Source organism: Rhizoctonia solani, chromosome 4, assembly GCF_016906535.1.
Source record: "Rhizoctonia solani chromosome 4, complete sequence".
Classification (NCBI taxonomy): Eukaryota; Fungi; Basidiomycota; class Agaricomycetes; order Cantharellales; family Ceratobasidiaceae; genus Rhizoctonia; species Rhizoctonia solani.
In genome coordinates this window covers 819565-835347 of record NC_057373.1, presented here as the reverse complement: position 1 = coordinate 835347, position 15783 = coordinate 819565, and the positions used below count along the sequence as shown (strand labels likewise).

At 47.3% G+C, this 15783-nt stretch overlaps 5 protein-coding genes across 5 annotated transcripts; 3 read left to right on the top strand and 2 right to left on the bottom strand.

Annotated features, from left to right (window-relative positions):
• Positions 1-83: 83 nt before the first annotated feature.
• RhiXN_00235 (citrate lyase subunit beta-like protein) lies at positions 84-1723 on the bottom strand (the record flags this gene model as incomplete). The annotated part of the gene is made up of 9 exons (XM_043320054.1): positions 84-140; positions 203-267; positions 422-560; positions 617-661; positions 928-1049; positions 1108-1195; positions 1248-1334; positions 1410-1543; positions 1618-1723. The coding sequence occupies 9 exons, from the start codon at positions 1721-1723 to the stop codon at positions 84-86; spliced, it is 843 nt and encodes a 280-aa protein (XP_043179066.1).
• A 519-nt stretch (positions 1724-2242) lies between these two features.
• RhiXN_00234 (chitin synthase) lies at positions 2243-5777 on the top strand (the record flags this gene model as incomplete). Its single annotated transcript, XM_043320053.1, has 18 exons — positions 2243-2523; positions 2573-2747; positions 2798-2849; positions 2896-3072; positions 3132-3268; positions 3325-3420; positions 3473-3640; positions 3700-3768; positions 3824-3984; positions 4034-4125; positions 4178-4455; positions 4509-4711; positions 4831-4840; positions 4890-5018; positions 5074-5168; positions 5221-5457; positions 5512-5668; positions 5724-5777. 18 exons carry the CDS (start codon positions 2243-2245, stop codon positions 5775-5777), a joined length of 2571 nt encoding a protein of 856 aa, XP_043179065.1.
• Positions 5778-6331: 554 nt separating this feature from the next.
• RhiXN_00233 (glycerophosphoryl diester phosphodiesterase) lies at positions 6332-10360 on the top strand (the record flags this gene model as incomplete). Its single annotated transcript, XM_043320052.1, has 18 exons — positions 6332-6543; positions 6613-6672; positions 6726-6822; positions 6871-6940; positions 6992-7239; positions 7298-7338; positions 7391-7646; positions 7698-7761; positions 7813-7918; positions 8024-8443; positions 8498-8596; positions 8646-8962; positions 9016-9099; positions 9161-9285; positions 9343-9740; positions 9801-10078; positions 10129-10224; positions 10278-10360. 18 exons carry the CDS (start codon positions 6332-6334, stop codon positions 10358-10360), a joined length of 3054 nt encoding a protein of 1017 aa, XP_043179064.1.
• Positions 10361-10560: 200 nt separating this feature from the next.
• RhiXN_00232 (Gly-Xaa carboxypeptidase) lies at positions 10561-12821 on the bottom strand (the record flags this gene model as incomplete). The annotated part of the gene is made up of 9 exons (XM_043320051.1): positions 10561-10643; positions 10702-10797; positions 10850-11130; positions 11182-11579; positions 11634-11758; positions 11820-11895; positions 11951-12275; positions 12329-12427; positions 12481-12821. The coding sequence occupies 9 exons, from the start codon at positions 12819-12821 to the stop codon at positions 10561-10563; spliced, it is 1824 nt and encodes a 607-aa protein (XP_043179063.1).
• Positions 12822-12879: 58 nt separating this feature from the next.
• RhiXN_00231 (Cleft lip and palate transmembrane protein 1) lies at positions 12880-15636 on the top strand (the record flags this gene model as incomplete). The annotated part of the gene is made up of 17 exons (XM_043320050.1): positions 12880-12934; positions 12991-13124; positions 13177-13210; positions 13265-13536; positions 13593-13701; positions 13753-13850; positions 13911-13949; positions 14002-14200; positions 14252-14448; positions 14503-14583; positions 14636-14731; positions 14787-14862; positions 14908-14947; positions 15000-15128; positions 15181-15268; positions 15329-15388; positions 15448-15636. 17 exons carry the CDS (start codon positions 12880-12882, stop codon positions 15634-15636), a joined length of 1896 nt encoding a protein of 631 aa, XP_043179062.1.
• Positions 15637-15783: the final 147 nt, after the last annotated feature.

Here is a 15783-nt window from a genome sequence, read left to right as displayed (position 1 = left end):
AATTGTATTAAAAGTACAGATGTGATCTTGCCCTCCGAATCGATCCGTGCGCAAGGCCTATAGGTGAGGAATCGACGGTTCGATCAGACATCAGGGATTTTCAACCCAGCGGCTTTGGCTTTTGCGATTGTCGCCTCGGCCTTTGAGCGAACCAATCCAGCCAATTAGTTATCGTTTGTATATAATAAAATGTATGAATCACCTGCTTGAGCATTGGTGCGTCTATCATTTCCACTTCGCCTGATCCAGAGTCTAGACCGAACGCTCCTGTTGAGGATGCATGTGAATGAGCCATCTGGGAAATGATTTTGGCTGCTCTTATGAGTTCTAGTTTGTTGGATGTTGTAGAGCGAGGACGTTTGTATTGCCGTGTCAGTCGAGTTGGTTTCATAGTTTGAGATTAAATAGAGGAAGTTCGCACCTTTTTCGGTAGGAACAAACGTCGACTGGATGATCTCCACCTGATTCGGATGAATCGCTTGCTTCCCGTCGTACCCCAGTCTTCGAGCTTCCTCGCATTCATCACGCAAGACGGAGGTATCTTTGTAATTCACGCACACCTTGGCCCATAGTTAGTTCCAACAATGATAGAAAAGGAGGATGGAACAAGACATACCATGTCGATACACTGTATTCCAAACGCTTTAGCGGCCGTCGCCATCTGAGACCGTGGATAAAGTAATTCTTGGCGAGCTTTAGTACGTATGATATGCGTATCTGCGCAATCTTTTTTGTTTTGCATTTCATTAGACCTGTGTTAGTATGCGCAGTGTGGAATATAAGACGTACAATCTTCCGCAGCAAACTGTGACCAGTCGAAATGAAATCGAGGTTTGGTGATATGAAAAGCAGGGTGCGAGGAGGGGAAGGGGGTGCGAAATGAATTGACCAATTCAGGTAAATTGATTATATTTTGGTTTAACTTACTAATAGCGACGAAACAGTAACCTTGTTCCCTGCTCCTTGTCCTGCTTTCCAACCAGCGATGTGGCCGGCATCCCACAGACCTCGTGCAGATTCGATCGATGCGATAATACTCAACGGTCGACCTAATTAAACACTAAATGATGATTGAGTTATTCAAGGCTGTGTGTTGTTGTTGCACACCTTCAGGGACATACGAGGCTACTTTATCCAAATAGCTTGCCGAGTGTATTTTAGGCATTACGATCCCTTCAAGGTGCTCCCATTTGAGCTACTGGTGGCTTTAAAAAGAATGCGATAAATACGACCACAAGGGGACATACCACGGTAGTAATGTCACCCACAAACTGAGGGGTATCGATCGCATTCAGTCTCACAAAAGTCCTAGACGCATGTTCGCGCGGTTGACTCTACACGTAAAAGACAATAAAAACACGAGATGAATGTTTCCTCGAGGCCCAAAGGTACCTGATCTGTGATCGTACCTGGAGAAAACCCAATAAAGCAGTGCGCGCTCGTTCCTTCTCGTTGGGCGCTACACTGTCTTCCAAGTCGTAGATGAGTGCGTCCGATGGAGATGATAGTGATTTTTGTAGCATTCGATCATTGGACGACGGGACTTTATTTGAGGGTGGCAGTGGGGACGGGAGTGAGCTAATCGTATTGTATGCATGAGCAATAGAAAGGGCGTACCGTAAAGGAGAGATCGCCGTAGTTTTGCTCGGGGATCGGCGTGAGTCGAAGCCGAGTAAGATCGAGTACCCACACCCCCCTGAAAGGCAGAGAGTCGAGCGAGCATAGCTGTCAATATGTCGCAGTGCTAGTGGTGGGCAGTTCAATAATTAGCAAGTCCAAATCCAATTACATTAGCGAGTATTTCCTTGTGCGGGGTCGATCAGCATAGCGTCATCCAACGGCATTGCATAAACAGTGGATAAATCCGATCCTTGCCGCAGCATAGGTGAAGAAGCTATTTGTGGAAGGAGGGTATGGTGATGCCGGAGAGTGGTTGCTACGCGAAAAACCGTCTCTGCTCCAATAGCTCCAACTCGCACTATCTATTGTATGGGATAGGATCTGTGTATAGAGATGTTCTAGGCATTCACACGTGTGTATATGCACTGGTGCCGGCAGACAGTGGATGCCGGACTCACCGCTTGAAGACCGGCGTAAGACGCACTGCCGAGAAAAGGAGGAAAAGGAGAGCTGTGGCGGTGCTGGACCCTGAGGGCGGTTGCGCAGTATAGGAGGTCATTTAAATAAAGCAAGACTCGACGCGTCGTTGTCCACTCGATTTCTTCTTTAGACTTTTTTCAGTATGTCCGGACGCCCAGTTCTCCAGGCCGACGAACAAGGCGGATACCAGGATCCGTTCCATGATAACCAAGCTAACCAAGCATACCCCTTGAACTCGTATGGGTCCTCTAACAATATCCAGAATCCGTTTGCGAGCACCGCTAGCTTGCCCCAGCAGCCCTACACTCAGAACTACGCTGGTGATAACCACGGCCCTTCGCGATATGATCTTCACGACGACGAGGAAAAGCCTCTTACAAGCTCCTATGGCGGATCCTATCCCCCGATGGCTGGTCCAGGGGGGTAAGTCGTCTTTAGCGCTCTTGTATATCTGTCGCTCACAATTTGTCAGATTCATCGACCCTAATGCATACGGCGATCCATACAATGGACGCCCCGGATCCGTCTATTCAGCAACATCCATGACCCCCTCGGCTCGTCAGGACGAGCAATGGCGTCGTCGACAGACCATCAAGCGCGGAAAGACAAAGCGTGTCAAACTCCAAGGCGGGAACTTTATCGCAGACGTGCGTTTCACACTATCCTATTCCCTTTCCCCCACTAATGCCCTCGGCAGTACGCGGTCCCGACTGCCGTTGCCAAGGCTGTCGAGCCAAAGTACCAGAACAGTAAGCCGTTGCTTGATTAGGTGTGCCCTATCTAACGCTTGCACAGTTAATTCGAACGAATTCACCCATATGCGCTACACCGCCGCAACCTGCGATCCCGACGACTTTACCACCGAAAACGGATGGAGCCTTCGTACCTCTAACTACGGCCGACAGACTGAACTTCTCATTGCTGTTACGAGTTACAACGAGGACAAGGTCCTCTATGCCCGTACCCTGCACGGTATGGCCCTATGCGGTATATGGGTGTATTACGTAACTGACCCTGCTGGGTTATCTTAGGTGTCATGATGAACATTCGCGATATCTGCAAGACCAAGCAGTCCAAGTACTGGAAGAAACACGCCGAAGAGGGCACTCCCGCCTGGCACAAAATCACCGTTGCATTGATTGTCGACGGCCTGGAGCCCATGGACAAGGTTTGTTTGGACACAACTCTATTTCCGTGCGTGTGACCTAACTTTGAGGGTTTCAGTCGGTGCTGGATATTTTGGCTACCGTGGGTGTTTACCAAGACGGTGTCATGAAAAAAGAAGTCGACAAGAAAGAGACCGTAGCTCACATTTTCGAGGTCCGTATGCGCATATATTCATTATCGTATTTGATTTGACTGGTAGCTGCAGTATACGACCCAGTTGTCCATCGATTCGGACATGCAGCTTGTGCAGCCTCACGGCGAAGATGCCAACAACCTCGTCCCTGTCCAAATTATTTTCGTCCTCAAGGCAAAGAACCAGAAGAAGATTAACAGTCATCGATGGCTGTTTAATGCTATTGGCAAGATGCTCCAGGTGAATATGAACTCTAGGTTACCTATGATTCCCTGCCCTCTAACAATCGCATTGTACAGCCCGAGATCTGTGTTCTCATTGACGCTGGTACCAAACCTGGACACAAGAGTATTTACTACCTATGGGAGGTAAGACAAATGTTGCCTAGACGCAGTGACACGGATATTCAATGGCCTTGCTCAGGCGTTCTACAATGACCCCAACTTGGGTGGTGCTTGTGGAGAAATTCACGCTATGATTGGCAAGGCGGGAAAGAAACTGCTCAACCCACTCGTCGCTGCTCAAAACTTTGAGTACAAGATGAGTAACATTCTTGATAAACCCCTGGAGAGTAGTTTCGGCTAGTAAGTTGACACGTGAAACACGAAGAGCGTGTATTGATCGTGTATCTAGTGTCTCTGTGTTGCCTGGTGCCTTCTCTGCCTACAGATACCGCGCCATTCTTGGCCGCCCGCTGGAGCAATACTTCCATGGTGATCACTCGCGTAAGTCTTTGGCTGTGCAATTCCACTCCACATAATTCACGATAATTCCCAGTGGCCGATCGTCTCGGCAAGAAGGGTATTCACGGCATGAACATCTTCACCAAGAACATGTTCTTGGCCGAGGATCGTATCCTGTGTTTCGAATTGGTAGCCAAGGCTGGCGACAGGTGGACCTTGACCTACGTCAAGCCCAGCAAGGCCGAGACTGACGTTCCCGAGTCGGCTGCTGAGCTTATTGGTCAACGTCGTCGATGGCTGAACGGTTCGTTTGCCGCGTCTGTATATTCGATTGTGCACTTCTTCAAGCTTTACAAATCTGGTCATGGTATCGTCCGGTGAGCATCATTGTGATCGGATTTAAACGCATCTGACTCCTATGATAGCATGTTCTTTTCCACATTCAGGCACTCTACAACGTCTTTTCGCTTGTCTTTTCCTGGTTCGCGCTGGCCAATCTGTGGCTCACTTTCTCCATTATCATTGAGCTCTTGCCGGACCAAAATGTCTACATTTTTGGTACCAAGGCTGTGACATTCTACGTCAACCAGGCATTCGAATGGATTTACCTCGCGTTTTTGGCTCTGCAGTTTGTCCTTGCCTTGGTAATCGACCCAAGGGTGAACGCTTGACATACTTTATCACCCTTTGCGTCTTTGCCTTCCTGTCTGTGTACTTGATTGTTTGCTCGTTATGGCTCACGGTTAGAGCGTTCCAGGTATGTTTTGCCCTTGTTCTTCATGAACTAGTATTGACAATTATGGCAGGCTGTCACGTTTACAGCAGGCTCTTCGACTGGTCAAAAGCTCGGAGAACTGTTGCAGGGGACGAACGGTGTGCTTATGGCTGCGTTGGTCGCTACGTTTGGTATCTACTTTATCTCGTCGTTCCTATACGTGAGTCCCAGCCCTGTTTATCACTGATTACGTGCTGAGAATGGTTGAACGGTAGCGTGACCCTTGGCACATGTTTTCGAGTTTCCCGCAGTACATGCTTTTGGCACCCAGCTTCACCAACGTCCTCAATACTTATGCTTTCTGCAACTTGTATGCCCCCTTCCTCCTTTTCCTTTCGTCCCTTACTAATATACTATTGTAGGCACGATGTGAGTTGGGGAACCAAGGGAAGCGACAAGGCGGATGTTCTCCCGTCCGTCTCGTCCACCAAGAAGGAAGGCGCAACAGCTGTTGTGGAAGACACTGAGAAAATCCAAGAAGATATCGACGCTGCATTTGAGGAAACTGTCAAGCGTGCAGTGACCAAGATTGACACCAAGGAAGTCATTGAAAAGCCCACGATGGATGATTCGAACAAGACATTCAGAACTCGATTGGTGTATGTTTCATTTACTCTTATTGCTGAAAGAGGTGCTGATTCGAGAATTTGCAGTGCATGCTGGATGTTGTCCAACGCTGCGTTGGCGGTGTTGATCGAGCAAACGAATGGATATGGTGTGACTGAAGTGCAACAAAAGAAGATCCAGAATACATACTTCAGTGTTATCTTGTGGTGCACGTTTGGATTGAGTATGGTTCGCTTCATTGGCGTAAGTGCATTTATTTCTACTCCCATTCAAACCGGTATTGACTGCAACCAACTAGTGTCTATACTACTTTATCCGACGCAACTTGTTCCGCATGTGCCGACGCAACTAAAAGAGGGTGGAGCCGACAGTGTCGGCTTGGGGGATCTTTTTCTTCTTCTTTTGAATTTGGACATTGATAATGTTGATTTGTGTGATATCCCGGTACACTTGCTTCTTTTCAATTTAGTCGGTTGTATATTTGAACCGGGTGTGAGTAAGGCTTCAGCTTGGTCATACTACAGGCGAGAACTTTAAAGGTGTGTATTGCGATACATTAGCTGGGGCGAAAATAGGTTTCTTAGGCCTTTGGTTCCATGCAGGTACGCTGCCGTTTCACACCCATTATCAGCTGTCCGGAGCCAGCCTCCGTGTCGGGTCCTAGGCACGGTGTGTTAGTGACTCAGAGATGAAAGCCAAAGCAGTTGACATCGATGTCCCGGATTAATTTGACGCCAAGTTCAGGGTCAGCTTCCTTGTCACGTTCGCCCGCCAGTACCACCATCGAACGTGCGTCTCCAACCACATGCTGATTTATGTTATATTCCACCTCCCCATGATTATGGAACCCATTCTTCCTCAAGCTGCTCACGCTTCTACTTCTCGTCGGCGCGGTATAAAACCGGAATGTTGAGCGAGATCTTGAGCTTGAGCTCCTACCCGGTCCTCGAATCCCAAATGGCCCGACTGGCAACGACCCTCTTGCTCGCGGCCGAGCTTGCGTTTGGGCTGCCTACTGCCTGGCCTGTCTTTTCGCGAGCGCCCAAGGCCTATGATATCCAGGGGCACCGAGGGAGCCGGGGTGCGACGGTCGAGAGCACTTTGCCCGCTTTTGCTTGGTATGTTTTGTTTCAAAGTTTCTTTTTCTTGTCTTTTGGGCTGGGTTGTTTTAACATGGGATTTTTAAGGGGGCTCATTTATGGAGTCAAGACCTTGGAATTCGATAATGGGATAACGAAGGACGGACAGTGAGTTTGTTGTATCGCATACCTCGAGTGTGTACTAAACTCGAGGGGCGTAGTGTGCTCGTCTGGCATGATGAAAGTATCGATGGGACCAAGTGTAAGGATACCAAACCAGTCGCAAAGGACGACCCTCTGTTCCCTTATGTTGGAAAGGTGGTGTTTACTATACTGTTGGGAAAGTCTGACTGATTTGGTGTGTAGTATGTTGCAAACTTGACACTCGCGCAAATCAAGACGTTGGATTGTGGTTCGGAGCGGCTGGATGGCTTCCGTAAGTACTGTTTAAAAATAGTCTCTTGTTCTATTAATAATTGTTGTCCAGCTCTCCAGGCACTTTACCCCGGAACTAAGCTCTCTACCCTCCCCGAGCTCTTTGACTTTTTGGATTGTGCAGACCCAGGACATGAGGTCGAATTAAATATCGAGTCCAAAGTCGATGCTCAGTTCCCTAATTTGACTCGCTCTCCTGAAGATTTTGCGAATGCCCAGTACAAGTTGTTCAAGTCGAGCAAGTACTATGGGAAGATCACATACCAAAGCTTTGATTGGCGAACTTTGGTTTTGATGAAGGTGGGCTGGAAATTATTGCGGGAATATACAGGATTGAAGATAGATTTTCTTCACATAGAAACTGGACCCAAAGATCACCCGTGCCGCTTTGATCGACAGGTAGGTTGTGAATCGTCCATAGCCAAATTATGTTTCTCACGCATTCACTCAGCACTACTGTGTATGGTGTGAATAACTCTACTTCAACTTGGCTCGCTGGCCTTCGCCCAGACTCGTTCTCTGGAGCCACGCTTGGCGTTCAAATTGCCCAGGCCGCAAAAAGCATCGATTCCAATATTTTGTCACCTGCTGCGACCGACGGCTCATCCGGCTCGCTTGACCCGAATACCCCGGGTTATAAATCATTCACGACTGAAGATATGGTTAAAGAGGCTCATAAGAGTGGGATGCTTGTTAAGCCTTGGACTGTGCGTTTTCCTGCATCTTGGTGCATATTATGCGTGCTGATAGATCAAAAGGTCAATCGACTGAATATTGCAGAGCAAATCTATGGGTGGGGAGTTGATGGTATTATCACTGATTGTGAGTTTCCATGTGAATCCAACAGTAAAGCTTTGTTTACTCTTTTCACAGATCCAGAGGTTGTGCGTCGCTGGGCGCTCCTCAAGGGAGTGTCAGTCTCCAAGACATATGATCAAAACAAGGTTCTTAAATGCTTGAAAAAACACATCCAAACGGTGTAAGCTGTGCCATTGGAACTCTGTAATACTTCGGCGGATTCAAAATACGTACTTTATGTTCTTGATAAGTTGCCTCGCGTTCTCGATAAACTATCTTTTATCAGTATAAATGCTCTCCACGTGATCCAGTTGGCATGGGTCATAAATAGCAAGCTCAGGGATCGTACAACCACGCCCAACAGAATGTACGCTGGAAGCACGAAGCAGTCGGAACCCCCCTCGAGCTCTGTAGATGAGCAATCCAGTCACAAAAGACGCTTACATACGACTATGATTGGAGTCCTATTCGTCACTCTCGTAGCACCATATCAGTTCGCTGGCTCATTGTCAGGTTATCTATACGACGTATCTGGTTCTCGTGGAACCCATGACGCAAGTTTGAGTGGCGTGTGTCTCCAGGTCGAGCCACTTGCACCAACCTCAAATATTAACCGTAAACTAGCGGAAAACTTGGAGATCACTCTATCAGACCCAAGTTTTGAGGCGGTTGCAGCCGAGTATCTAGGTGGAGCTGTCCGGATCCCGTAAGCATATGTGCAAGATTCTGTCGTCGACTGAACTTGAATTTGCTGCCTCAGTACCGAATCTTATGATGTGATGGATCCCGTTGGCATAGATCCCCGCTGGGAGGTATTTTATAAGTTCTCAGAGCATTTGCTCAAGACTTACCCAAAAGTGTGGGTCAAATCGCCCAACGCAATGCTTATAACATTAATATTATACCAGTCACGCAACCATGACTCAGACTCGAATCAACACTCATGGTTTGCTCTACCACTGGCCGGGCTCTGATAGCTCTCTCAAGCCTATTCTTCTCACTGCTCACCAAGATGTCGTTCCGGTTGATCCAAGTACTGTTGATTCTTGGATTCACCCACCTTACTCTGGCCATTATGATGGCACATGGGTCTGGGGCCGTGGATCGGTGGACGACAAGAGTGGCTTGGTCGGGATTATGATCACACTAGAAAAACTAATTGAGAGTGGATTCAAACCGAAACGTGGTATCCTCGTAGGTTTCGGAATCGACGAAGAATCCACTGGTCTGTATGTGAGTACTGAAGAGAACTTAGACCTAATTGTGTCTGGTTAATAGGTGGTCCAATTGTATTCATAGGGTGCGAGCAGAATTTCAAAGTACATCGAAGAGCATTTTGGCAGGGACAGCATCTCAATGCTCGTAGACGAAGGAGGCATGTCCTTTGCCAATGTATAGGATTCGCTGATTAATGAAAAATTAGACAGCATCGAAGAGATTGAAGGGATATCGGTGGCGCTACCTGCGATAGGTGAGAAGGGTTATCTTGACGTTAGTATCGAGGTAGCCACACCTGGCGGGCACTCTAGCGTACCGCCAGCGCATACAGTGAGTACCCAGCACCACGATTCAAGCAAATTTCTATGCCAACCTGAAATTGTGTAGACCATTGGTATACTTGCATCGCTCATAACCAAGATCGAATCTACACCTTATGTGCCATCACTCGCGCGATCTTCTCCTGTCTACGGTCTTCTTCAGTGTTTTGCAGCCCATGTCCCATCTATCCCATCTTCCGTCCGCTCTTCTATTTTCAGGTCTATTTGCCCTCCCGGAGCTTCTCCGGGCCAGTTACGAAAGTGCGATGAAGCTCTACAAGAACTTGAGCATATTCTATTCGAAGCAGATTCTGACTTAAACCAGGGAAATGAAGAGAAAGCAAGGGTATATCGAAGTCTGTTGGGGACAACGCAGGCTATCGACATGATTCAAGGTGGGGTAAAGGCGAATGCACTACCCGAACTAGCAAGCGCAATTGTCAATCATCGAATTCGAACTGATAGGTAAGTTCTTCCCGTTCCCTTCCACTTACATCTCCTTGAGACATTAATTACAATTCCAAGCTCGGTCCTCGCACTTCAAGATGATATTACCACAAAGCTTATTCCTCTAGTCAAGGAGTATAATCTCACCTTGACGGCTTTCTCACATGTGAATGTAACAATTGGCGGAGGTGGAAACGTCAAGTTATCCGACGCGTTCAACACTGCACTGGAGCCTGCCCCTGTAAGCCCTATTGAGGGCCCCGGGGCAGCAGCATACCGTCTATTGAGTGGAGTCATTAGGAAAACACAAGGACATAAAACGATCGTTAGTCCCGCACTCATGGGCGGAAATACAGGTGGGTGGGTTTCAACAATACAAACATCACTGCCTGAACTTGGAACTTAGACACCCAATTCTACTGGAACTTGACCTCCAATATATTCCGATACTCCCACTTGTCCGAAGGGGATATTTATGCTGGCATTCACACAATCAATGAAGGTGAATTCAACCACTGCTCAAAAGAATATATCTGAATTCGTTTGCGAATGCAGCGTTACGCGTAAAGGGATTTGTGAAAATGATACGGTTCTTCAAAAACCTGATTTTAACTGCTGATGATGCGATAAATATTTAGAATATGCTCATCATTTGTATCTAGTGCTTAATTAATTCGTCTGTCTGTGCCACTGTTTATGAGCATGAGATAGATAAGTGTGAAAAAATAGTGTCAAAGCATCCGCACAATAAAAGCTTTGCTTCTTTGGGACGCGAAGATACGCTTTCTTATTTTCACAAGAACGATAACTTTTAATGTACATAAATACGCTTGGAGGGTCAAAGATCGGTCGAGTCGTCGGCCGTTAGGATAAAATTCTTGAAGAACTGGATTGTCTCCACAAACCCGGACGCGCGTGTTGCTGCAGCAATCGAGAACTATTAATATATACACCCACACCTAACGGAGCCAACCCTCACCTTCGTTGATTGTATGCGCGCCATTATAGATATCTTGATCGGACATGTGGGAGTAGCGGAAGATATTGGGGGTTACTTTCCAGTAGTAGCGAGTGTCTATGTTGCTGGTTCAATATCTGACTATGGCTAATTCATCTGAACTCCTTACCTGTATTCCCACCCATGATTGCTGGGCTAACAACCGTCTTCTTGTCCGCTCTGGTATGCCTGATGACACCACTGAGTAGTTTGTATGCGGCGGCTTCGTCTCCCTCGGTGGGTGTAATAGGGGCGGGGTCGAGAGCAGTTCCCCATGCGTCTGAAAGAGTAAGTGTGCCAATTTTGCCAGTGGTAACATTTGTGCGAGAGAAAGATGTTAAAGTAAGGTTAAACTTTTCTGCAAGAGGGACGAGCTTGGATGTGATGGTGTCTTTGAGTTCCGATACAGAGCTTCATATGACATTTTTAAAAAAAGTAAACCAATTAATATCATTTACTCACCTATCAGTCCGGATTCGATGATTGACAACCGCGCTCGCTAACTCGGGAAGAGCATTCGCCTTGACACCACCGTTGATCATGTCTACCGCTTGAGTGGTACGTAGCAAGCTTCGGTACGTGCGAGCCGCAAATTCATCTCCGTTGTTCCAGTCTGAAGACGCATCAAAGAGAGAATGCTCAACATCTTGCAACGCCTTGTCACACCTTCGGCGCTGGTGTGCAGAAGCGTCTGTTGGGCAGATCGAATCCAGGATAGAGTCCCGGAAGGAGGTGGGTAGCGATGGGACATGGGCAGCGAAGCATTGAAGGAAGCTATAGATAGGAGAGGACCGAGGAAGGCCTGGAGTGTATGGTGTAGACTCGATTTGAACCAACAGAGACGCAAGAATGCCAATGGACTAAAAAGATAAATTAGGTTTGACATGGTTATGGCGATGCTGATTCCCACGTACCGTATGTTCTGGCGGCGCGCTAGAGTGACCACCAGGAGTAGCAACCTCTAGTCGTACGTCCAAGTATCCTTTCTCTGAAACTGCAGGCCCAGCGACCGAGGTGTCTCCAATTGTCATGATTCCACCTGGAGCTCAGCTTTGGTTAAAATAGGATGAACTCTTTGATTCAGTCCCGCAGACACTCACCTCCTTCGTCAACGAGGACAGAGACACTATTTTCACCATAGTGCTCCTCAATGTATTTAGCAATATGTTGGGCACCCTGAGAGGAAGTGAGAATATGGACGGGATAGTATAATCTTGATCCAAAGGCTTACGTGGAGTCCACTAGCCTCTTCGTCCATACCAAACCCAACGAGAATTCCACGTTTTGGTTTGAATCCACTCTCAATCAACCTCTCAAGCGTCACTAAGATCCCAACCAGACCACTCTTATCGTCTGTAGAGCCACGGCCCCAGATCCATGTGCCATCGTAGTAACCGGAGTAAGGCGGGTGGATCCAAGAATCCACGGTGTTGGGTTCAACAGGAACCACATCTTGATGCGCGGTGAGAAGAATGGGCTTGAGAGAGCTATCAGAGCCCGGCCAGTGGTATAGCAGAGCATGGGTGTTGATTCGAGTCCGGCTCAACGTCCCATGCCTAGCAAATTGTATTAATAAAAATGCAAATAGATCATGACCGCTAACACTAACACTTTGGGGAAGGTTTTCTCAAGGTGTTCTGAGAACTTATAAAAGACATCCCACCGTGGGTCAGTCCCAACCGGACCCATCTTGTCATACGACTCGGTTCTACGAAGCATGCTTAGCTCACGTTCTGGGAAATAAGACGAGGAGCGACCCACGGAATTCTCACTGCTGCACCGAGGTATTCGGCAGCAACAGCTTCAAATTTCGGGTCGTTGAATGCAGCACCCAGCTCCTCGGCCAGCTTGCGGTTAGCGTCCGAAGCGGGCTGAAGTGGGTCAACTTGGGGGCATACATCCCGCAAGTTCACAGCATGTTCGGTACGATGAGGCGGGTGGTTCGGTATAGAGCAGGAAATAGGATAAAGCACGAGTAGACCAGCAAAAAGCGCGCCAATGAGTGCCAGGCGAGTATTTTTGAAGTTCTTACGGCCCACAGGTTCACTGGTCGCCGTCCATGGAAGCTCTGACTCTTGCTTTGCGTTCTTGGGGACTCCCATAATGTTTACTTATCGTCCCCGAGGTCGACATTGACCACCTTAAATACCTTCGATTCTGATGGCGCATGGTAACTTGACAAGCCGGCCAGGGCAGAAGCATATGGAGATGGGACGTAATTGCTAATACACATCGGCGATTCGACCATATTTATCTTATCACGTGATCAAGGGCATATCTCCAGCAAGCACCTCCACATTGACGTGGTCATGCCTGAACCGGCCGCAGCACAAGCTGCTCCTACCAACCAGAATGGGCGACAAGATGATGAAGGAACTGTCAGAAGGATTTTGGGAATTGTTCAAGTACGTCCAAGTATTTTTTGGACGGTGATTTGGGCCTGATGGTCAATTTCAGCAAGTAGTATTCTTTTATCTACTTTCACAATTGAGTAAGTCCATTTACTTGATCAATCCTGTTAAAAAACCTAACGTATAATTAAAAGTCAAGAACTTCATGTCACAACCTTCCTCCAACACCCCTCCAATTCCTCCCACGCCCCAGTCATCCGGTGCTCCCGGTGCACCTTCAAAACCCACACAAACCCACGCCTATCCTTACTGGACTCCTGGAACCAAACTCAACCTCCACTTTCTCCTATCCGAATCGGCATATGAACTCAGCGACCCGGCTCTACCCCATTTTACTTGGGAGGGAATCGAGTATGGCAAATGGGATGAGGCTCGGGAATGGGATGGACTCGTCAACGTTCCTCAGGTAAGGCTTTGAATCGCTGCCGCCAAATAAACAAAGCGGATCTAAAGATATTCTAGTCTGTTATGAACAACGGAACACTTTGGGCCCACATTTTCCTCACCCGGAACGGCGTGTCCCCCTTCGAAGGCGCGCAAAGGCCCGGTGACGTCCACCACTCCAGAAAACGTGAGCCAGTGGTTATAACTTATCAATGTATTCTGACAATCGATAATTTAGTTTTAACAAGGTATATGCCCCGACGCAAGATCAGGAAGGAGAAGAGTCTTCTTGCTGGCGGAAAAGAAGAAGAAGTGGAGGAGGTAGAGGAAGAAGAAGTGAGCATACATCAGTCTCGATTACATAGGCAATCTTTGACTTAATACACGTAAACTCAGCCCGAAGACGACAAGTCCCCAGTTTCCTATTGGCATCCTGTGAGGATTTCGGTTTAATTTTCTTGGGCGCTATAACTCATCCAGTTCATAGAATGTCACACTCACACTCATCTCCGACTTTCCACATGTTCCGTTTACACAGGTTCCTCCTCCTGTCGCTGAACATATTTCGGTGCATTCTGATGGCGATAAACCCTTTTACAACGCCATTCTCTTCCCGAACGATTTTTGGTTGCTTAAAAACTCAATGAATCCAATTAACTCCACTACCCCAACTCTGCCTCTTCATGGTAAGTTCTACTATACTGTCTTTTGAACTCTGACCAAGTAAATATAAATAGTCTCCTTTTATCCTCTGAGCTACATGAAATTTACTGTATATGCTTCGATGACCGATAGCTTCGATAAACAGCCTACGACGAGTGCCGCCGAGATTGACGAGTTAAAGCGTATGCTAACTGAAACAAACCCGATTCTCCTCATTACGACCGTAGTCGTTAGTTTGCTACATGGACTATTCGAAATCCTGGCGTTCAAGGTATGTATCGTTGATATACTGTCATATCTAATTATACTCAAGTTCATATCGTAGAATGATATTAGTCACTGGAAAAGCAAGAAGGAAATGGTCGGCGTATCTGTTAGGACAATCGTTACCAACGTGGTTGTTCAAGTATGTCTACCTCGAGGATTCGCCTGGATATATCAATAACCATACCTTCCAGTTAATCATTCTCCTCTATCTCATTGATAACAACGCCGAAACAAGCTACATGATTCTCTTCGGTCAAGGAACAGGTATGGTTATTGAAGCCTGGAAGGTAATTACCCCGTATTGGCTGGCGCATTGGTAGTGATTAATGTCCGAGCCCCCAGATTACTAAAGCAGTGGACATTTCGATCGTCGGAGCCGGGCCAGGCTCGATTTTACCGTACAAGCTCGATATCAAGGGTGCGTTCCCCAGAACGTGTTGTGTGTCGACCTAACTCCTTGCAGATAAACACGTGTTGAGCGAAGATGAGAAAAAGACTCAGGAGTATGCCCTCGTCACCGGTGCTTGGTCCAGACTCACATGCAGTACCCTCTAGATACGATCGACTCGCCTTCCGATATGTCGCCTATGTGGCTATTCCGCTTCTTGCTGGGTACACTATTTACTCGCTTATTTATGAAACGCATCGTGGATGGTATTCATTTGTGGTTTCTACGCTTACTTCGTATGCCTGTCTCTACTGTGTTTAACATACGTATTATCTAACTGAGCGGTAGGTTCGTCTACATGTTCGGATTTGCACAGCTTGTCCCTCAGTTGATCATCAACTACAAGTTGAAGAGCGTGGCGCATATGCCCATGAAGGTCCGCCACACTCTTTCTCGTCCGTATCCATCGCGTACGATTAATTTTCTCCGACTGTAGGCCATGATATATAAAACACTCGGAACCGTCGTCGATGACTTTTTCGCCTTTTGTATCAAGGTCTGTGACTGGAAAAGATATGCGTATTTTCGGGAGATTCACTCATCCGTCTTGCGCAGATGCCTATTCTTCATCGACTGGCCTGCTTCCGAGACGATGTGGTATTCCTTATTTTCCTTTACCAGCGCTGGATCTATCGTGTTGATCCCAAACGTATTAACGAATATGGTCAAGTTGGGGAAGACGACCTCAAAGCGTTGGCTGACAAGGCCAAAGAAGATCCCAAAGAGAGCAAGAAGAGCAAGTAGATCTCGAATTAAGCATATACGATTTATTGGAGCCAGCTTCTTGTGGTCTGTACTATACGTCCAGCAGTTCATAATACTTCACATACATGCACTTCAATAATGTAATTGGGCATGCAATCTACTAGATTAAATAGTACAAAGCGGGCA